This window comes from Sinocyclocheilus grahami, unplaced genomic scaffold (genome assembly GCF_001515645.1).
Source record: "Sinocyclocheilus grahami isolate Dianchi unplaced genomic scaffold, SAMN03320097.WGS_v1.1 scaffold986.1, whole genome shotgun sequence".
NCBI lineage: Eukaryota > Metazoa > Chordata > Actinopteri > Cypriniformes > Cyprinidae > Sinocyclocheilus > Sinocyclocheilus grahami.
The window spans coordinates 80,752-104,244 of record NW_015506165.1 but is presented as its reverse complement, the minus strand read 5'-3'; the positions used below and the strand labels follow the sequence as shown (position 1 = coordinate 104,244).

Sequence of the window (23,493 nt, the reverse complement as noted above, 5' to 3'; positions counted from 1 at the left end):
TTTAACATAACAGCCATTAATGCACAAATTAGATGTATTACATAAATGCCTGATATGCAGTTTATGCAGCTTGGCTCGAAGAAATGGAGACGAACTCACGGAGTTCACGTAAAATAATCCATCAAGTCCTGTCCCAATAAAGACGTAACTTTGCGTGAATTAAATAATATGCAGCCATGAATGGGCGCATATTGGAAATAAAAGTGCTGAATTTAATTCGCCTATAAGCTCATCATCTCATGAAGTAGGAGTCACGTAGGTTAAGATAATCCGTCAAGTCCTCTCCCAATAAAGACGTAACTTTGCATTAATTAAATAATACAGCCATGAATGAGTGCATGTTGGAAATAAAAATGCTAAATTGAATTCTCTGTCTGTTGTCTATCCTCATCATTAGTCTCGTGAAGCCGCTTTCATATCGCTGTTCACTCACCGGGTTGATGCTCAAGAAATGATCCAGCACGGCCACCACATGTAACCTTTAACAAGATTTACTTGTTTAAAACACCCTAAATTGTATTAACATTTACTATATAAACCTTATTTCGCTAATAAACATCTAAATAGATACAACTCTATGGAAATTAATTATTATCTCCACGAGCGATCACAGTTTGAGTATAGTTCTGTGTAAATGCATAGATAAACTGCACTGTCAGCAAGCATTTCATAATCTAGAACGACAAAAACATTATTAGTAATTCTGATATAACACGTCTGATATATATTGAATACTGATATTTGAAATTATTTAAAAAATGAAAAGATACTTTAAAATGTGAAATTAAAAGCGCCAGTAGGTGGCAGCAAGTCACTGTTAATAAGAGAGTCATTGCGACTGAACCGAATCATTTAAACGGTTGATTCGTTCAGGAACAAAACACCGCCGTGTTGCGGCTTTGTTTGGAATTATTTTTGTTGGCAAAATAGAACAAAAACAGGAAATATGGTGTCTAAAACTCGAGTCTCTTTTTTAACTGTTGTAAAATATCAATATCACATTTGTAATCATTAGGGATGCTCCGATCAGGATTTTTGCAGCCGATACTAAGTACCGATTTCTTGTCGTGGTGATCGGCCGATACCGATTCTGATGCTTCAAGCTTTATATAGATGTTTCATCGGGCGCACGCGCCTGGCCCGAAGTTAACTTCCGGTCTGTGTTTGTTTATCAGTCTGGCTATGGCGCCGGCTACAAACGCAGTTAAAGTTAAGGTGATGAGTAGACTGAAGGCTCAGGTGGTTGTGCTGTGGGATGTGTTTCCCATACATTTATTTATTATATCAAATAATATCAAACCTGACCGATTTTCCAAAAGGCTTCGTTGAATAAACATGCGCACATACTGCACATTTAAAAATCAAAACGAGGCGCGGGTGTTTTTATATCACTGAAGGAAAAAATTTGATGTCATTTTCATTTCATCTTGCATGTTATATGCCTGATAAAGCAGCGTTTGTGAGCTCAGCGCTGCTTTGTGTACAGCCGTTACTGGGGAAACTTGTTTCTCCCGCTTTAAAGCACCTCCTGCTGGCAGAGAATGCAGATTTACGCAGCAAACATATTTAGCTTTTCCTATATCCACGGGTCGGGTAATAAAAAAATGCATTCTGATTATTTGCGGGTGGGTAAAATAAATTATGCAAATATTAAAAACATTTTTAAATAATTTTTTTTCCATGAGGCAGACGATTTTGTGTGTGTTCGTTCACCTGATCGAGAAGTTGCAGTGACAGAAACGGTGACATTCCAAAGTTTGAAAAGAGTAAAGCCTGTGTTAATGCTATTGAGTAGGCTTATGTGGCCAAAGAAGATATTTTGTTTTATAAATAATGTTCATTTAAAAGAAGCCCACGAGCAGCGTATTATGTTACCGTTATCCCTTACGGCTCTGACAAGGTTTTATTCCGTCCTCCACACTGTGACAACTTACAAAAGACTATTTTTAACCAAGTAGCGCGGAGAGCCGCTTCAGAAACAGCACTGACTAGAGCGGCCGCGGAGCCGAAACGCGCCGCAGACGCGTGCAGTGAGGCGCAGATCAGCTCTAACGTCACTGAATCTGCTGTTAAAAATGAACCATCCATTCATCATGCAAAACATACACAACAAATAGCACATTTTTCATTGTTTCTCGAAACGTCATAGCATTTCCACACCGGCGATGACATGACTGTGGCGCCAAATCATTTATGTCCCACGCATCATGTACGTCGTCACGCGTTGACGTCATCAAATTGTGATCGGTTCGTGAGATCGGCCAAGTGCAGAGAGTACCGATCGGGTCATAAAATGTGATTATTGGCCGATACCGATCACCGGCCGATCGATCAGAGCATCCCTGGTAATCATGGTAATTTTGGGGGGAAAACAAACGGCACTCTTCGTGTGAAATTGATTAACTATATGAAGTGGTATAAATATATACATTTTCTGCCCACCCCCTTGAATTTGTCATCATTCTAAATGCATTTTATTAGACTGAATCATGCAGTGAAAGAACACACTCTAAATGCGTGCGCGCACTAGTCTAGACTTCATGCGTGCACTCTGTTGGGATGTTTTGAATGGTTTTCGCAAAATACTCGGTCAAATCACACATCGTTAAAACAACAATTACGATATTATCGCAGACGATATATAATCGCACACTTGTCAGTCAGTCAGTATTACCAAAAACATTTCCAGCATGAAAATCCCCTTCAGAAGCAGGGCATCTCACCTCTTCCTGTGCCTGACTGCTCTCGGCTGGGCCGCTTGGTGCTTCTGTGGGCTCAACCTGCGATTTATCCGCATTTTGGCTGGTTTCAGCTGTACACTCCTTTTGCACCTCCTCCTCCACCTGTGTTGGGGAGCTTGGTGCGGGACTCTGGGAGGATTTATACTCTTCGATGCTGCCGTTTTGGCTGGTTTCAGCTGTACACTCCTTTTCGGCGTTCTTCTGCACCTCCTCCTCCTCCTGTGTTGTGGAGCTCGGTGCTGGACTCTGGGAGGATTTATCCTCTTCGATGCTGCTGTTTTGACTGGTTTCAGCTGTACACTCCTTCTGCACCTCCTCCTCCACCTGTGTTGTGGAGCTCAGTGCGGGACTCTGGGAGGATTTATACTCTTCGATGCTGCCGTTTTGGCTGGTTTCAGCTGTACACTCCTTTTCGGCGTTCTTCTGCACCTCCTCCTCCTCCTGTGTTGTGGAGCTCGGTGCTGGACTCTGGGAGGATTTATCCTCTTCGATGCTGCTGTTTTGACTGGTTTCAGCTGTACACTCCTTCTGCACCTCCTCCTCCACCTGTGTTGGGGAGCTCGGTGCGGGACTCTGGGAGGAGGAGCTGCTGGGCTGCTCCTGAGGGTCTGTCCTGTCACTCCCCCTGGTGGCAAAAGGTGGCATAGTCTGTTTGGGAACATCTGAACTGCGTGAAGCCCCAGAGGTGGACGGAGAAGCCTCGCTGTCGCTGTCATCACTTCCTTCACCAGAGCTGCCTATCTCCTCCAGTCCTCCAAGGCCAGTCCTAGTGGATTAAACAAATGCGTGTTACAATTTAGTGATTCTAGTCAGCAAGATAAGCATTTTCTTTGACATAGGTTAAATCAGCTCACCAGAAACATTTCTTCTTTGCTTTCAGTTCACTGTCAGCTGGTGTCGGACGCTTGCGACTCGGCCCCTCGTCCACCTTGACAAGACCACTAGAGGAAGCCTGCATGCCTGCAAGAATAGACAACTTTTACCTTTACCGTCAAGAATAATTAGGTTTGGGCAACATACTTGAATATTTACAATATGCAATATTAATGGGGGTGTCACATCAATTAATCACATCCTAAATAAAAGCCTGTGTTTACATAATATATTGTGTATTAGGGCTGCACGATATTGGAAAAAACTCACATTGTGATATTTTGTTTTTCTGCAATATATATTGCGATATGAAAAGAAAAGAAAAAAATATATATTATATATTCAAACAAAAGTACTCACACACATTATTTAAGCACAGACTTGTATTTTATGCAGTTAAATCACGATTAATTTATTTGACAGCCCTATTTCAATCCTAATAATAATTATTACATTATAATTATAAATTTTTAATTAATTATAATTGTATATTATATTGTTATAATAATGATAATACTAATTAATAAATATACTATATTGAATATATAATTTGCATATTGTTAAAGTTAATTTTATATAACACCTTTCTAGGAAATAGAGATCACTTTCAGAATTGTAATATTTATTATTGTCAATTATTTAGTATTATTGTTTTTGGCTATAAAATCAAGCAATGTGAAATTACTTGAACTTGTATGTATGAGAATATTAAATATAATATAATTCCTAATATAGGAAATACTTTAGTTTAATGGAGTCTCTAATTTTAATCTCAGTACAAAAAAATTCTGATTCAAAATGTGATTCAAGTGAATTTAAGTGGTGTATTTAAAATCAGGGTTGGGCAAACTTGGCCCTTCCAGGTCCCTTTCCTTCAGATGCCTTGTCCAAATACCCACACTTGCGGTCTTTGCACATGACCACTTCTATGACGTATTTCCTGTATTTGGCCCAAGTGTTCAAGTGAGCACGAAGACCACAAGTGTGTTTTCATTACCTGATGGGACACACTTGTAGTGTTATAAAACTGCAAGTGTTTACATAACTTTAAATACTTTGCATTTTAAAATCAACTTCTAAATGTCTGTTCAGTAGTCCCTATAACATGACGATTTTAGTTTGTGGTGCTTCTAATTAAGTGATAAAAAGCAGTTGCAAATGTTGTACAAAATAAATATCACCACTACTCATCTTTGCACCAATAAAACGTAAAAACACAGTTTTTCTACCAAATTATACGTAATATCTAATTATCATATTAATATTTAACTTGCTTTGGAAAGGTTTCCGTGACCTCTCGCGAGATCTCGGCAAAAAGTCTCACGATTTATTTCCAGAACATGATGCATGATGGGATACACTAAGCCTCGAATAGCGCTCCGGAGCGGTATTCGAGATAGTGTGGGTTTAGTGTGCGTTAAGGGCACTGCACTTTGGCGTTTTTAAGACCTGGGACAGTCGCGCACACGTGCTCTCAAGTGGCCAAGACCGCAAGTGTGGGTATTTAGACAAGGGGAGAGTTTAGCTCCAACCCTAATCAAACACACCTGAACCAGCTAATCATTGTCTTCAAGACTACTAGAAAGCTACAGGCAGGTGAGTTTTATCAGGGTTGGACCAAATCTCTGCCAAGTTTGCCCACCACTGCTTTAAATGATTCTTTTTTAACAAATCTTCAAAGGACCTTGGGATAATGGTGCAAGTGGTTTAACTTTCAGTCACTAGGATGAAACTAAATATGTAAACAATGCTGTCTATGGCTATTTATCATTCTCCTCTGTGTAAATGTACTCTAGCACTACTATAAGACAGTAGATGCGTGTAATTTTATACATAAAATGAGTTCAAGTTACCTTTCAGCACAGAGTCCTCCAGTCTCTCTGAGAGGTCGTGGCACTGCTTTTCATAATCAGTGTCTGTGAAATAATGTTTAGGCTCGGCCAATTTCCTCTGAATCCGCTCCAGACGACGCTGCTCCTTCTCGGCCTCTCGATCCGCCTGCTTTTTCAGCCACTCAGCCATTCTACAAACACGCATGCAATTTCAATGGTTCACTCAATAAGACAACCTAATGCTGGAGCAGAAAGCACCAAACCCATAAAACAATTCAGTCAATAATCAAAAAAAAGCATGCTAAATGGATACGGTAATCATCAGCAGTACTCTTTCTCATGATTGACATCTCTCAGTCTCCTTCCACTCAGATCTCTGCAGGCCTCACGGTTAGTGGTCTTTTCGATTTGTGCACCGAGGGCCCTCAACATAGAGCCAAATCCTACAAAACAAATGAGTTTAAAACATCTTAAAAAGGAACAAAACCTTTATTAATAACTTTCAAATGCTCAAAACTTTAGATACACATTCTATAAATTAAAAACAAACCCTACGGGAACTCTTATCAGAATTTTATATATACTTTTAATAAGTTCCAAATTGTAAATGTGTCCAAAACGGGGACATGTTTATACCAAAGCATACTCTAACAATTATATTATCGTATAACAATTAGCCAAATATCAACAACCCATCATATGCTAACATTTGCAGGCTTCAACAAAGATCAACAGTGATGTTCTGGACGAGTCTGTTTACCTCCTTTGCCTCCACATAACCGAGGCTCCACACGGTACACAACTCCAGACTGAAGCGAGGCATTCCTGCGAGACACGCGGCCATTACTCTTCACATAGAAATCCGCGACGGAGGCACCCTGAGAGCAAATGAGACATCGTTTAGGTCGTCTTAAACACAATGTTCATCATCAAAATCAAACTGAACCACCAGCAGTGAGAGTTACAGCACAACCCTCAGTTCAGAGCTCACATTCACTCACCTCTTTAACGGCAAAATGATGGATGAGATCGCTGACAGTCGAGCCCGGGGCGACAGTAAGGTTCGTAAACCTCACATTTGGTGAAACTACAAAGAGCTCCATGTTTTCTTCTCCTCTGTTCTCGAAGACGTGCCCGGAAGTATTAATTGCGTTGACGCAACTACGGAAACCGAGAGAACTTCTTCATCTTCTTGTACGATTTTATGGCGGTTGACAAGCCAGCTTATTGTGTATTACCTCCACCAACTGGACTGGAGTGTAACGGGAACGAGGGAGAAAGGAACAAAAAAATTCCATAAATAAATAAACCAACCGGTAGTATTATTATGACATTTAAATTATACTTTCTAATCCTGTTAGTTTCAGATAACTAAGAATTTCTCTCGTAATACTTGTCTGTCCTGAGGCACAACTTAAAAGATTTGATATAGTGAAATGAATTACTCCTATGTTTCTCAGTTTCTTAAATAACTCCTCTCTTTCTTTGGTATATACTGCACAATGTAGAAGTGCATGCTCAATAGTCTCTGCTTCACTGCATGTAGTACACAATCCTGACTGATGTTTCCCTGTTGAGAATAATGCATGATTTAAACCAGAATGTCCTATTCGAAGTCGAGCAATTATTATGTCTTCTTTTCTATTGTTGAAGCATACTCTCCCTTTGCCGAGAGAACTTGTCAAATCCCACATTCTTTGATCCTAGTCAAATAAACCATCAAATAGAGAGATTGAGCTATATATCCAAGCTATTTTATCTTAATAGATTTCCAAAAAATTAAAAACGGTAAACCCACGCAGCAATTCGAATTCATTTTGTTAAAGGAAGCAATACATTTGGTCAACATGTAATATTTTATTATTAGCAGTATATTTTTACCTATGAACCCTTACGAAAACTAACCATGGTTTTACTACAAATAAAACCAAAAGACCATGGTTACTATAGTTTAGTTATACCATGGTAATCACAAATTAACCATTTGTAAACCAGTTTGTTCAAATTTTAGACCGATTTCGAAACTTCCCTTTTTTTCAAAAGTGTTGGAGAAAGTAGTTTTCACTCAATTACAGCCCTTTTTAGAGAAAAATTCAGTACTCGAGGTTTTCCAATTAGGTTTTAGAACAAAACACAGTACAGAATCGGCACTCTTAAAAGTCTACAATGATATTTTATTAACCGTTGAATCTGGAGCCTCTGCAATCCTAGTTTTATTAGATCTTAGTGCGGCTTTTGATACTGTTGACCACACTATCTTGGTTTCTCGTCTTGAGCAATATGCAGGAATTCAAGGAGTGGCTCTTCATTGGTTTAAGTCGTATTTATCAAATAGAAGCTTTGCAGTTAATTTTGGTGAATTTTTATCTACCTCAGTTCCTCTCACCTGTGGCGTCCCTCAAGGGTCCATTCTGGCCCCATTACTTTTTTCTCTATATATGCTCCCTTTGGGGTCTATCTTTAAGAAGCATAATGTCTCATTTCACTGTTATGCAGACGATACGCAGATATATCTACCATTACAACAGAATAACAAGAATGTTCTAACTCCTATTTTAGAATGTTTAAATGATATAAAAGGCTGGATGAATTTAAATTTTTTAAAACTAAATGAAAACAAAACAGAGATCATTATTTTTGGGCTGAGTGAGACTGTTAACCTTGGCCCTTTGGCTTTGTATAATAAAATGGTGGTGTTTTATTTGATAAAGACTTCAAATTTGATATGCAAATTAATGGTGTCTTTAAATCCAGCTTTTTCCACTTGAGACTTTTGGCTAAGGTAAAGATATTTCTCTCTTTTAAAGACCTTGAGAAAGTCATCCATGCCTTTATTTTTTCAAGGCTTGAATATTGTAATTCCCTTTATATAGGAGTTAGCCAGAAAGCGTTGTCACGTTTGCAGGCAGTCCAAAATGCAGCAGCTAGGATGCTGACAGGCACTCAAAGACGAGAGCACATCACACCAGTTCTATTTTCCCTTCATTGGCTGCCAGTACGTTTCCAAATAGAATTCAAGCTTTTATTGTTTGTTTTTAAATCATTAAATGGTTTGGCACCTCCTTACCTCGCAGACCTTCTTAAACGACACACGCCTTCTAGATCCTTTAGGTCCTCTGATCAGCTGCTTCTAACTGTTCCTAGGTCTAGATTAAAACTTAGGGGTGATCGTGCCTTTTCGGTAGCTGCACCTAGACTGTGGAATCTTTTACCCCTGTATGTTAGAGCAGCTCCAACTATATTTACATTTAAAACTCAGTTAAAAATGCATTTATTATCGCAGGCTTTTAATTCTACTGGGTATTGAGGGGTGTCATTGAATTTTTATTGTTTAAATTTATCTTTGTATGTTCTTGGTTTTATTTGTTTTACTTTGTTTGTACAGCACCTTGGGCAACAATAGTTGTATAAATGTGTGCTTTAAAAGTGAAATAAACAGCAACAGAAACATGGTTTTGCTACACTAACTATAGTTTAACCATGGTATTTGTAGTAAATGTGGTTATACAAATGGTAATCAATACGCCAAAAACCATGGTTACTACACATACTACTGTAGTGTATCATAAAGCCATGGTTACTACACATACTACTGTAGTGTATCATAAAGCCATGGTTACTACACATACTACTGTAGTGTATCATAAAGCCATGGTTACTACACATACTACTGTAGTGTATCATAAAGCCATGGTTACTACACATACTACTGTAGTGTATCATAAAGCCATGGTTACTACACATACTACTGTAGTGTATCATAAAGCCATGGTTACTACACATACTACTGTAGTGTATCATAAAGCCATGGTTACTACACATACTACTGTAGTGTATCATAAAGCCATGGTTACTACACATACTACTGTAGTGTATCATAAAGCCATGGTTACTACACATACTACTGTAGTGTATCATAAAGCCATGGTTACTACACATACTACTGTAGTGTATCATAAAGCCATGGTTACTACACATACTACTGTAGTGTATCATAAAGCCATGGTTACTACACATACTACTGTAGTGTATCATAAAGCCATGGTTACTACACATACTACTGTAGTGTATCATAAAGCCATGGTTACTACACATACTACTGTAGTGTATCATAAAGCCATGGTTACTACACATACTACTGTAGTGTATCATAAAGCCATGGTTACTACACATACTACTGTAGTGTATCATAAAGCCATGGTTACTACACATACTACTGTAGTGTATCATAAAGCCATGGTTACTACACATACTACTGTAGTGTATCATAAAGCCATGGTTACTACACATACTACTGTAGTGTATCATAAAGCCATGGTTACTACACATACTACTGTAGTGTATCATAAAGCCATGGTTACTACACATACTACTGTAGTGTATCATAAAGCCATGGTTACTACACATACTACTGTAGTGTATCATAAAGCCATGGTTACTACACATACTACTGTAGTGTATCATAAAGCCATGGTTACTACACATACTACTGTAGTGTATCATAAAGCCATGGTTACTACACATACTACTGTAGTGTATCATAAAGCCATGGTTACTACACATACTACTGTAGTGTATCATAAAGCCATGGTTACTACACATACTACTGTAGTGTATCATAAAGCCATGGTTACTACACATACTACTGTAGTGTATCATAAAGCCATGGTTACTACACATACTACTGTAGTGTATCATAAAGCCATGGTTACTACACATACTACTGTAGTGTATCATAAAGCCATGGTTACTACACATACTACTGTAGTGTATCATAAAGCCATGGTTACTACACATACTACTGTAGTGTATCATAAAGCCATGGTTACTACACATACTACTGTAGTGTATCATAAAGCCATGGTTACTACACATACTACTGTAGTGTATCATAAAGCCATGGTTACTACACATACTACTGTAGTGTATCATAAAGCCATGGTTACTACACATACTACTGTAGTGTATCATAAAGCCATGGTTACTACACATACTACTGTAGTGTATCATAAAGCCATGGTTACTACACATACTACTGTAGTGTATCATAAAGCCATGGTTACTACACATACTACTGTAGTGTATCATAAAGCCATGGTTACTACACATACTACTGTAGTGTATCATAAAGCCATGGTTACTACACATACTACTGTAGTGTATCATAAAGCCATGGTTACTACACATACTACTGTAGTGTATCATAAAGCCATGGTTACTACACATACTACTGTACTGTATAATAAAACCATGGGGCACGTTTCCAATGAAAATCCCACATTCTCCTGCAGCCTTTTATTTTGAAATCTTCCCAGCATGCTCTGCTGTGCGTATGACGTTTCAACATGGCGACGCTCTGCAAGGTGATGTACAACGTGAGCTCCAGATCATCTTTACTACCAAAACACTGTGTTTTTACTACGCTCAGATCATTGTGCAGCTCCGATGCGAGCGGAGGAGATGGTAAATCAGCCGAGAGGGTGAAGAGCGGGTTCGCAGCCGCGTATGAGCAGCATTCGGACCTGCGGCAGAGCGGCGACCTGAGCTCCGGGGACGAGACCTCCTTCGCGTCGCTCCTGCGCCGCTCCGCGCTCGCGCAGATGGGTCCGGCCAAAGACAAGATCGTCGTCGGGAAAATCTTTCATATCGTCAATGACGATCTGTATGTCGATTTCGGCGGGAAGTTCCACTGCGTGTGCAAGAGGCCCTCGGCGGACGGACAGAAGTACCAGCGGGGCAGCAGGGTGAGGCTGAGGCTGGAGGATGTGGAGATGACCTCGCGGTTCCTGGGAGCCTCCGTCGATACGACGCTGCTGGAGGCGGACGCCACTCTGCTGAGACTCATAGAGAGCAAGACGAAGGAGTAGTTGCCATTGAGAACTCGGACTGAACTATGTGTGAACGAATGGACTCTGTATTGTGTATGAGATATAAAATTTAATATTGCACTTCCACGGATTTTGATTCTTGTTTTTTTTAATCTATCTAATTCGCCATTTATGTATAATTCTCTCTCTTGCTCGCTCCATAAAAAAAAAAAAAAAAATATATATATATATATATATATATATATATATATATATATATAAATGAATGGAATATATAATAGGGAACATATACATGGGAAATATGTATATTTATGCGCACACACACTATGGAAGCTCGTTCCCGCCACAGGGTTAAATAAAATACTAAATAAATAAAAACTTGTATGAAAACAGTTTTTTTTTTTTTAAGTCAGAATTAGAAGATAGAAATTCAGAATTATGACTTTCTCACAATTCTGATTTTCCCTCCCCCCCCCCTAAATTCTGAGATCTATCTATGTATCTATCCATTTATGTATAATTCTCTCTCTTGCTGTCTCTCTCTTTATATATATATATATATATGCAGCACAATAGTTTCAACACTAATAATAAATCAGCATATTAGAATGATTTCTGAAGGATCATGTGACACTGAAGACTGGAGTAATGATGCTGAAAATTCAGTTTTGATCTCAGAAATAAATTATATTTTAAAGTCTAATAAAACAGAAACCAATATTAGAAATTTAAATATCTCACAAAATTACAGTTTTTCTGTATATTTGATCAAATCGATACAGCTTTGATGAGCACAAGAGACTCCATTAAAAAACATTTAAAAAATCTTACTGATCCCAAACTTTTGTGTGTGTGTGTGTATATATATGTGGGTGTAATTCATCAGCCATAACATACCAAGAAGTTATATTTATCCTTTATTTTCACTTCCCTAAATTAAGCAGCCGCATAAAATAAAAAGATCTAGTGTAGCACAATTCCCTGATTATCCTATAAGAACTTATGTTATTTTTTATATAAATAATTGCACAGCACATCACAGAGATCATAAATGCTATCAAAATCATACACTGACAGGATCAAATAAAAATGACCTATCTTTAAATATCAAGGCCTTAACGGTGCAAACTTCAAATGCTAAGTTAAGCTACATATGTGAGGTACAGTAAAATAACCTACAGCATGAGGTTAGTGGCATGCACTTGTTATGGCATGCATAAAGCTATGTTAAGTTGCTCTCTGAAATGCTGCAATATATTTTTCTGTTAACATTTAGTGGTTCATAATTGATAAACGCATCTTGCATAACGAGGATATCCATTTTTTTATCAAAAAGCATATAGTGCCATAGGATCATGTGATGGTTAGTTTGGATGTGTTTTAAGGCCGTATGTACTGTATTGCTCAGGCATCTTTGGGTGTAATGGCTTAAAGCTAAAAGATGGCCCTTCTAGTTCAGAACGATATGATCTTCACACATCAACCACACATGGTCAGGTACAGCCACTGTAAGAGAGAGCAAAAGAGCTAATTATTTCATTTCCTTTTCTTGAGAAAATATACCATATTAAGTTTTAACGCGTTACTAATTTAACATTCCACCATTTTGAAAAATACAGGTGAACAGAAGGTAAGAAACGACCCACCTCACTAACATTGAGCTCTGCGACGCCTGAGCCCTCTTTGTCCAGCTCTCTAAAAGTCCCTGTTAAAAAATTACACATTTAATGAGTCGTTTTAGTGAAACATTAGCAAAAACAGAATTAGATGTGTAAATGACATACTGAACATGGCCTCCAGTTTGACCAGGCAACAGACAAAATTGTCGAAGTCAATCGTATCTCCATCAGAATATCGTGCCACAATTATTTGATGTAGCTTGTTATTGAGTTTAAAACCTGCAGACAAAGAATAGGCATCATTTTAAGGCTTTCATTTTGAATTAAACTACCAATCTCAGATCAGTTTTATAAATTTGTAGACATTTTTAATGCTACGCATTTATAATTTAAAGGAAAAATAGTAGTTTATAGTCTCTTATTAGCCTGTAGAGCCAAGCTCTCCATTGAACAAGCCCTGAAAATTAATAAAAGAACACATATTATACAGACACTCTATATACTTTAAATAAAACAACTGCAGTGTGTTTGAAAAAGCTGTTTTATTCATGTTTTGGCCGAGTTTTTGTTGCATTTAAACAGTTTAGACCAGCAGTTGTCACCAGCGTGTGGTATTTCGAGTGCTTCAAAATAGTGAATCATTTTGCAAAGCAGTTGGTTCAATTGATTCAAAGTTTAGTTTAGTTCTCCCATTGCTAGATTAAATGCAAACTTAATTTGAAATCCTAAAATCGGGCACTGATCATTGCCTAATGTCAGTGGCGGTGTGAAAACATTAGTAAACGTATGAGCCGGTTCACGTCAGCACCACCAATGACAGACATGGGGGGAAGTCATGGCCTAATGGTTAGAGTCGGACTCGTAACCCAAAGGTTGTGGGTTCAAGTCTCGTACCGGCAGGGATTGTAGGTGGTGGGAGTGAATGTACAGCGCTCTCTCCCACCATCAATACCACGACTGAGGTGCCCTTGAGCAAGGTGCTGGACCCCCAATTGCTCCCCGGGCACTGCAGCAAAAATGGCTGCCCACTGCTCCAAGTGTGTGTTCACGGTGTGTGTGTTCACTGCTGTGTGTGTGCACTTTGGATGGGATAAATGCAGAGCACTAATTCTGAGTATGGGTCACCATACTTGGCCAGTGTAGCCTGATTCACAAACAAACGATCCTTATGAACCGCTTTTTTTAAACAGAAATCATAATCAGTGAAGTCTGATTCCTAAAGGAATATTACTTATTACTTATTACTCTTATGAACTGGTTCTTCTTAGTTAATCAAAACATACAGTCTTGATTTCCAAAAACCACGCATACCAAATTAATCAAAATGATTTAGAATCAGATTTGAATCAAATCTGGATCGATACTCCTCCTTAATCACTATTAAACAACAAGATATCATGGTCAAAGATTTTCACAAGATGAACATTAAAAACTATTACCAGCTGACTCCACGGCGAGGCGCATTTCATATGAGCTCATTGTGCCAGATTTATCCAGATCAAACTGTCTAAAAATGCCCTGCAAATGAAAAATATGAGTTTGAGTTGCTACCGTACTATTCACATGATGTAGGGAAGGTTACGTGATGAGTGATGCACCAGTCAGTTTCTCACCAGCCACTTCCTGATTTTATTCCATAGAATCTGGAACTCCTCAATTCCCAGCCGTGCACTGCAATCTTTCTGAGTTTGATCAGTCAAGGCCAACAAAATCAACCAAAGGCTCAATAATCAGATGAAATATACACACTATTAGATAAGCAAAAGTTGCTTAGCATTTTACAGTCGAAGGATACATCCATCAGGCTGACCATGCACCTACACGACTCCAAACTGAACCCATCTGTCTTCAAGTCCCTGTCTGAAGAACACAGAAGAGCGGAGGCATTTCTCAAGTACACAGACACAGACCAGACATGAACACTTAAAAGTGTCAGCCGAGCTTACGTTTGCCAACCACTCGGTTCAGAATGGTCCTGAGCTCATGAACTGAAATCTCCATGTCCTACAAGAGAGTTTAGATCCAGTTGAATCTAATGGAATACACAATGTTATTAATGAAAAACACAGATAGAACAGTAACACACCTCTCCAGACAGCTGCGCAAACAGTTTTTTAAAAGAGTCTTCCATGGCCTCCTCTGAAACCTCCTCCTGTGGAAGAAGAAAATGTGAGCAGTGTGTGTTTTGTTGGTGGTTTTCAGGTCAGAGCTAGCTATGTGGTAGCTAAGATTATTTGAGTGTTTTATTTAAATAACAGAAAAGTCCTTACTTCATCTTCCAGGTTAAATGAAATCTCATCATCCATTTCTCTAAAAAAAAGACAGAAAAAAAAGAAATACTTTTTATATTAAAGTGATACTGCACAATTAAAAAAACAACATATAAGCTAGTAAAAATATATATATATATATTTACATAGAAATATTTTTGTACCACTGTTGTTTTAGTTGAACAGTCCAGTCACTTACTGAGTTTCTGACTGTTTCTCAGTGAAGACTCGCAGGACAAAATCGGCCTCTTTTCCCGGCTCAAAAGTGGAAGGGACTATGAGATACTCGCCAGGTGGCAGCTTCAGTCGTGTGCTGACTTCCCGCAGGTTAATGAAGGATTCTGAGCGAGCGCGGGATGACTGACGCAAGAAAAATTCCTTCTTGAGGTGAACGCTCTGGGAACCACGAAACTAAGAAACAGATTCAATTAATGAGTCTATATCACAGGTTGTTCAAAACAATTAGAAATTGAATGTACTTTAGAGGTGAAGTGTGTAATTTCTGTGTAGATTTGAAAAAAATTATTGTTTTCGAACAGGTTTCCTGAACACTTCCCTGTCTGTCATTGGTCAATCAAACAGAGAGCTCTGCCCCAACCTCATGCTATTGGTTAAGCCACTGTTGCTATGCTGGGTTGGTGAAAAACTCAGAGGGGAATGTTTTGAAAACACCACAGAGACACACTCTTTAAACATTTAGAGAAAATCAACCAACAAATGTCTTAATTTAAATCTCTGCATTATTACAAGCAAGTATTTTAACATAAAAAAAATTACACACTTCACCTTATATTCCTTTAATACTGAAAAGATTCCATACCTCTTCTGGGACCTAAAAAACAGGAATAAAAGACAAGATTAGTGAAAATAATTATATTTATCAAAATATGTGACTGTTGTATCTCAGCCTTTGTCCTCCAACCTCATATAAAGCGAAGCCAATGGTGTGCATGTCCTGCCCTTGCTTGCGGTAACGTCGCCTGTCCTTCTGCATCAAGGCCACCAGGAAGCTGCAGGCCACCTCATCATCCTCAGGATCATCATCTTCCTCCAGCAGCGTGATCTTATATTGAGGGTTTATCCAGAATGTATCTGACGAAAAAAGACAAGTGTGTAATACAGTATGTCTCAACTGATGCATACGTTTCATTGGGATTGTGTGAACTGATCTCACTGGGGTGGTTCCTGCAGCCCCCTGCTGTACTTCCTCTCCTCCAGGTGCCGTTAAATTTAATCGTGTTCCAGAAATTTAGAGAATCTTCACTCAGAGCGTCTGGTGTGAGGTTACAGATCTCCAGACGAGAAAACTGACGTTTGAACTCCTGAAATGACATCCTGAAGTGGCCAGAGAACAGAGCGTCAGTAAAATGATGTGAAGGGAAATAGAGATGACAATTTAGCGTATAGAGTAGGGCTGTTCAACTTCTGAAGGAGTTGATTCCAAGAACTGATTCCAGCAAATCTTTTACAATTTTACACAATAAATGACTAAAAGACTCACAAAACTCAAAATCCCCCCCCCAAAAACCATGATTAATCCTACAGAAAGAGTCACTGATTGAATCACTGAATTAATCCAAACAAATCATTTTTGTGAACAGAACCAAAGATTTTAAGTGATTGGGATAAATAAAAATCCTCATGTTTAGCAGTCGCAGCTCTTCTGGGATGTGTAGTAGTTTGGTAATCAAGGTAATAGACACTTCAGTTCATGCAGGAGAATCCAAAGCTTTGTAGTCGACTCTCAATTGCCAACATCTTTGATTCTTTTTGGGACTGACTCTCAGCCCTAATACAGAGTGCATAGTTAAAGGTGTGAGAACCATGAATATCCAGTCTCTGTGGAGATTTACCAGAACTCGCCATCCTCCATGTGGTTGTTCATTTCCTCTCTCTCTGCTGGATCAATCCCATTCCACTCAGAAGAACTGGAAATGAAGTGTAAGTGTTACACTATGAGCAGGTCCTGTATGAGCAAGTATATCTGAATGCATTCTGATTGGTTGACTCACTTGTCACTCCAAGCCCCTGTCCATTCAACTTGCCCCCAAGGGTTTCGGATGCGGATCAGCTTCTCTCTGCTGCCACGGAAATTCACCTAAAATTAAAATAACAAGGGTCTGATGAAAATCGTTATAACTGTAAACTAATGAGCTCAAGATACATTTTAGAGGTGATCCTGACCTCTCTGAGACCCGTGACAGAATACGCATGCCCCTTCACCAGCTTCTTAAAGGTTACAGCCTCCATATCAAAGGCACTGGTGATCTACCAGACAAATACACTCAAATTACACACAAAAAAAAAAAAGAGTAAATGGATCCATAAATGCTGCATTGTGTTTCCAGGCCTGTAGTAGGCGCTGTGGGTACTCGCATCAATAGAGCAGCCCAACAGTGAGCCTCTCTCCAAGGCTTTGGCAATGACGCGGGGCAAGTCTTTGGGAGCTGTACGCAGCTCGTACATCTCGGCCACTCCACCCGTGAAGTCCTCAAAACCTTCAGTGGTGGACCCTCCTGACAGAGCTTCATATGAGCCATTCAGCCTACAAGCACATACGCACATGTTATGGATCCAATGACTGTCATATGCAAAAGAGAAATCAGAGAAAGAGACTCACTTGGCATAGGCTTTTTCCAGCAAGGCACTCCAAAACTCATTTCCCTCTGCTGAGTGAACAAACATCAGCTCTTTATCCTTCACAGGCAAACGGTCATCGATCACAACGTCCACCCACTCGCCAAACTGCCAGAACTGCGGAACATGGGAAAAAACATATTAGTAAAACAAATGTTGTGATAAAAATATATGTATATTAAGTTTACCCAAAAACTAAAATTAGCTGAAAAATAACTCACCGTCAGACCATCCAAGACATGGATCCATCCGTCATCTATCTTTCATCAATGGAACATATTTGGAGAAATTTAACATTACATTGCTTGCTCACCAATAAATCCAATGCAGTGAATGGGTCAAAATGTGAGTCCAAACAGCTGATAAAGTCCAGCCGAATGCAATGGTTTGAAGTTAGAATGTCCTAATGATAAATTTCTTTACAAACACGCAGCTTTTCACTTCGCTAGAAGTTAACTGATGGACTGGAGTAGTGTGGATTATTGTGATGTTTTTATCAGCTGTTTGGACTCTCATTCTGACGGCACCCATTCACTGCAGAGGATCTATTGGTGAGCAAGTGATCTAATGCTACATTTCTCCAAATCTGTTCTAATGAAGAAACAAACTCATCTACATATTGGATGACCTGATGGTGAGTACATTTTCAACAAATCTTTATTTTGGGGTGAACTACTCCTTTAATAAAAATTTAATTTGTATAGCTCTAACATGTTGATAAAAAAATACTAAAATAGTAAATTATCAAAATAAAGAATGAAAGGCAGAAGTTTAAGAACTTTGTATTTGTAATGTGTGTTCTCCATGTCTGTCACTCATTAACAGTCAGCTGTGCACCTGGAAATGGAAGATGCCGGCATACTCGTCCGTAAAGCTTTGTCCATGAGGAACAACTCTGTGAAGCAGCCTGTCGTTTAAAGTCAGGGATGCGATGGCAGCTAACAACCAACAGTCACCTGAGTTGAGAGAAATTATCATGGTAAACGTTTGTATGTACCACAATGCCCCATTAGGGGGAGCCCTCCACCCACAGCCAAAAAGGGGGTGGAGAATGTGTTTGTACAACGAGATAACAGCACAGTTTCAATACTGTACATTTACTCTAGATGAAAGCTGCTTTATCTCAAACACCCTTGTCAAAGCCAAACCCCTTTGGCTGCGGAGGCTTGAACCACGTCATGAGGTTTTCTGTGTGCTAAATGAGAGGTAAAATGCATATCTGTGATAAGCTTCGCCATCCTCCTCCACCCAGTGTTTGCTGCACAAACACACATTTTGTTTGGCACTCATGAGTGCACACCCTCTCTCTCACACACTCACACACACACACACACCATGAGCTGTGGCTTGCAGCCAGCGATCCCAGAGTTCTCTAATGCTCCACCCTTGTCTGTGTGACTCACCACTCAGGCATCATGTTTAACCACTCCCCACCAGCCAGGAAACACACACACACACACACACACACACACACACACACTCATCTGCCCCCCAAAACACATTTCCTCTTAACAGCAACAGAAAACACTTCAAATTGTGATCATAGAGGTGTTATAAATCATATTTTGACTAAGAGGGATTTGCCATTAGTTCATTCATCAATCCAGTGGTCATACAGCCAAAATATATAAAGTATGCAGTAAAATAAAACATGTAGTTCCAGCTCTGGCTTCTGATTGGATGATATAGATATCCAGTGATATACACAAAATCTATCTATCTATCTATAAGTCCATGCATCCATTTATCTGACTCACTATCTACCTCTAACTATATATCTATCCAATCATCCGTCTTTCTGACTATCTATTTCTATCTGTAAATCTATCCATCTGACTGACTATCTATATTGATTACATTATGTTGACATCCATGCTAATACCTCAGTGTGTATGTCTATATGCTGTGTGTATCATAACTGGCAAGTTCAAAAGAAAGTCTCTACATAAGGTTTCTACATTTGTGTGGCAACGTTTGACAGCAGTATGTGTGAAGTTCACAGACACACTCTGTTTTGCTTGGATTTAAGCTGCCGGATCACCCAAACTGCATTGAAGCACAAATAAAGCTCCTGACATTCAGTGGGCTAACGTGTGCAAGCATGCACAAACATACACACCCAGGCTAATACAGTACATACTCACCTAGGGCCCCCTGGCAAATATCTGTACGTGTGGCTCCGCCCACTATGAACTCAGGGTTGTTTGACAGCTCCTGCAAACATTACGCAAGCAAATACAACACGTAAGAGCAGCACCTCAACCAAAGCGTGCTACTGTCCCTGTCAACCTAAAACAACCAGAGGCGGACAGTAACTAAGTACATTTACTTGAGTATTGTACAAAAGGAAATTTACTTTTGGTACTTAAGTACTTTTAAAAGCAAGTACTTCTGTACTTTTACTTAAGTAAAAATCTGTCTTTACAACTTTTACTTGTAATGGAGTAATATTTGACCAGCAGTATCTGTACTTTCACTCAAGTAATGGAGTTGTGTACTTTGTCCGCCTCTGAAAACAACACACTTCTTTCATGATTTCACATCAACTGTATCTTTAAACATACGTATCATACATCTGTGAGATGATGTTTTCATTCAATTTCTTTCTATGTCAAATGCAAAGTAGTCTAAGTACATACAAGTATGATACTGCCAGTTAAGCTATGAAAATATTGTTTGAGCTTTGAGAAGGATACACAGTCCAATAAAATAAAATTATAAAATTTAAATAATGAATGAAATGTTTCAGCATATATAAACAGAACTTTGCTAAAATAGATTTTTTTTAAAGGATGGATATATTTTATTTTTGTCATTCAATTAGAAAGTAGTCCTAATTTAACTCTTTAAGAGCTAAACTAACCCTAACTCTAACTTACGTGATACCAACACTGTTGGAGCCATGGCTTAGTAGTTTTGCCTTGGTTTGCATGTGAGAAATGAGCATCTAGCTCATGTAATTTCTCGATCTTGATCCTCCAACTTAATTTCCTAGCCTTTTTCTACTCTAACAATCAATGCAACTGAAAAAAATGTCAAAAAGGAAAGCAAGAACCTTGTCTCAGTAATTAACACCAGAAGTTACACCTTGGTTCTCATATGGGAAATGAGAGTTCGAGTCTAGCTCATGTAGTTTCTCAATCTGGTTCCTCCCATTTCATTTCCTGTCCTCTTTTTTCCATCCCAATCAATTAAGGTGTCAAGTTGTGCTAAAAATAAAAACATGAGACTTGTCTTAGTAGTTAGAACCCATTGTTGTGTATTAGTTCTAATGTGGGAAATGAGAGATCGAGTCGAACTTGCGTAATTTCTCAATCGTTGTCCTCCCATTCCCTCTTAATCAATAAGTGTTCAAATGTGCCAAAAATACAGACTATGCAGTTGTATGCAGTAGCTAGTGTGCCGTTTGTATAGGCCGTGCTCTGCGACACTCACAGTGGGCCTTATCCACTGCACACCGTGTGTTTTGGAGGAGTGTGGCGCGAGCTCCTTGAAGCCCAGTGACTGAGGCACAGCTGGGAAGCAGGTGTCCTCAAACAGCCTCCCACTCTCCAGACACTCTCTCTTCAGCTCCTCGTAGTCCTGGTTCAGGAACTTGACCGCATTGTCATTGGTCCCCATCCCTTCTGCCTGCAGGCGTTCCTTGTAAATACGCGACGACACTCCTCCAACTGAATACATACTGTAGTGCACCAAAATAAGGAAGTAGTCATTTAAACACATGCTTTAATCCAAAGTAAATCCCATATTTTTCCAAACCCATATCCCATTCACTTTTTGTAACATGGAAAAGAGTGGACACATCTTGGTTTGCGTTCCATAAAAAAAAGAAAGTCATTCAGGTTTGGAACAACATGAGAAAGAGTCAAATATTACAGAACTACCCCTTCAAATGATTATAGCTCCTGGGTTTCTTGTGGGAATCGAACCTGCAACCTTCTGATTACAAACTTTAACCGCTACACCAAACCTAAACAAAAGACTCAAAGTGTGTGCACATGGCAGATGGAGACTGGTTACTAGAAGCTAGCACAGAAATAGCACCATCATTCGACAGCGTGCGTTCAATGTCTCTGAGCATTTAGCGCAAAGTGCTGCTGCTAAAAGGCTTATAATGCTTGCTTATGGTCAGCCACGTTGCCATTATTAGTGCACCAGCATTCATGCAGCTTTTAGTCCAGCTAGCTGAGAGAAATGCCCTCTACAACAGACACTCGATTAGCACCCTAATGAGGTTGGAGAGAGGTTTACTAATGACTGACTAATTCCATGTTGTCTTGTAATATGGTTACCCATCATCTCTGCAGAAAAGAAAAGAAAAACATTGCCAGACCCTAATTTCTTACATTAGCCATGATTTCAGGGATAATGTCCATGGAGGGCAGTTCTCTAAGTGGTAGCTAAAGAAAACCACATAGACCCAGCTAAGATAACTATGCTAGAATTGGACATTTAGTTCATTATCGTTCCTTTCTGGAACTGCAACTACAGAAAGACAAGAGAGTGAATATACCTTAGGTTCCTTGTGTGGGCCGCGAGCTTGAGGAGAAAAAGGTCATTTAGAAATATATTGAACAGTAGGAGAAATCATCTCATTGCTAATTTGCTAACATTCATGTTTCTGTTGCAATATGCATGTAAATATGGTACAGTGATGCTAACAGATGGCAATACCATGGTCCTCCATAGTGTATTCATCATATTTACATGACGGTCCAAAGTACTTCAAATTATTATTATACCATGGTATATCTCCAAAAAAAGAAGAAGAAGAAAAATATTACCATGTTGTACTTTTTTGTTGTCTGCATCATGTAAGTGTGTAAATGTACACGTGTAACTGTCAATCACATTTATATATAGTATAAAAAGTACAGTGGATATTCTCCAAATACGGTTTTTACCAAAATAATGAACTTAACCAGTTTTAACTGGATTTCTCTGAGTTGCAATTGGGTAGATAATGTGGTATGTAAACACAACATTGCCCTCTGATACTAAATGTCAGCTGACTTGTGATGTGAAATCAATAGGCCAGACTGAGCATCAGCACTCTAGTGTTTGTTTTAGATTATGAATAAACACACCCTCAAAAACAGCTGCACATATTCACTCATGCGGCTTTATATAGTCATATTTAATTTAGTCTGAGTTGATTTTTGTTCAAATGACCACAACCTAGACAAACCTAGTAATGTAATATTGTTGAATGTATTATATACACGCACATACACACATATGTAATGCAAGTATGATGCACGCCCTAAATGCATTAATAATTGATGTGCATTGTGTGTATAATGTTGTCGCTTTGCTTATAAATTAATAAGACAGATTCACAAGCACCGTTAGAAATTTAAGAAATAAGCTATTTAAAATGAAAAAAAAATGGTTTTGTCAGTTGCTGGAAATATAGGGCGAAGGTGTCCCACTTTGTCACATAACGGACGGATAGTTAACACGGAAAAGTGAAGCTAAACTTACCAGCGTTTAGTTGTCACTATGGTTATCAGCCCAGCTGGTGCGCTTTAAAACAGCGGAAAAGAGAGAATGATGAGCGGGTCCTGTGCAGATGAGACACAATAAGCAGGGTACCGCAGTGCACGGCCACGCCCACGAGGGAGGGGCTAACAAATGATTGACAGGTGAGGAGTCAAATAAACTGCCTCTGAGCAAGATTTCTTAAAGGGACC

General features: G+C 39.0%; 2 protein-coding genes and 1 pseudogene across 10 annotated transcripts in view; 1 reads left to right on the top strand and 2 right to left on the bottom strand.

Annotated features, from left to right (window-relative positions):
- The window catches only part of LOC107565175 (protein SDE2 homolog), a 10,729-nt gene extending 4,100 nt beyond the window's left edge, over positions 1-6,629 (bottom strand). Inside the window, exons 1-7 of one of the 6 annotated variants that reach the window (XM_016250399.1) lie at positions 6,448-6,629; positions 6,207-6,324; positions 5,778-5,889; positions 5,468-5,637; positions 3,596-3,701; positions 3,276-3,507; positions 2,724-2,831 (exon numbers count right to left, since the gene is read on the bottom strand). In XM_016250399.1, coding sequence (XP_016105885.1) covers positions 2,724-2,831; positions 3,276-3,507; positions 3,596-3,701; positions 5,468-5,637; positions 5,778-5,889; positions 6,207-6,324; positions 6,448-6,549 — 948 coding nt within the window. In that variant the 5' untranslated portion in view covers positions 6,550-6,629. Of the gene's footprint in view, positions 1-2,723; positions 3,508-3,595; positions 3,702-5,467; positions 5,638-5,777; positions 5,890-6,206; positions 6,325-6,447 lie in introns of all 6 variants that reach the window. The other 5 variants (XM_016250398.1, XM_016250397.1, XM_016250394.1 and 2 more) reach the window with 5 other exon arrangements.
- Positions 6,630-10,741: 4,112 nt separating this feature from the next.
- LOC107565174 (28S ribosomal protein S28, mitochondrial pseudogene) lies at positions 10,742-11,420 on the top strand (annotated as a pseudogene).
- An 818-nt stretch (positions 11,421-12,238) lies between these two features.
- On the bottom strand, positions 12,239-23,416 carry LOC107565170 (calpain-1 catalytic subunit-like). Of its 4 annotated transcripts, none has more exons than XM_016250386.1 (23): positions 23,285-23,416; positions 22,314-22,339; positions 21,236-21,482; positions 19,945-20,014; positions 18,638-18,756; positions 17,784-17,917; positions 17,540-17,708; positions 17,348-17,431; positions 17,176-17,261; positions 17,017-17,091; positions 16,338-16,498; positions 16,086-16,255; positions 15,984-15,995; positions 15,363-15,574; positions 15,164-15,203; positions 14,980-15,045; positions 14,840-14,897; positions 14,689-14,753; positions 14,507-14,575; positions 14,333-14,411; positions 13,059-13,172; positions 12,921-12,979; positions 12,239-12,780 (listed from the first exon to the last, which is right to left on the bottom strand). In XM_016250386.1, exons 3-23 carry the CDS (start codon positions 21,479-21,481, stop codon positions 12,754-12,756), a joined length of 2,115 nt encoding a protein of 704 aa, XP_016105872.1. In that variant the 5' UTR covers position 21,482; positions 22,314-22,339; positions 23,285-23,416; the 3' UTR covers positions 12,239-12,753. The 4 variants fall into 4 exon arrangements, with proteins under 4 accessions (XP_016105872.1, XP_016105874.1, XP_016105875.1 ...); XM_016250388.1 differs by having other exon boundaries at positions 14,980-15,042; XM_016250389.1 differs by having other exon boundaries at positions 14,980-15,039.
- Between the last annotated feature and the right edge of the window lie 77 nt (positions 23,417-23,493).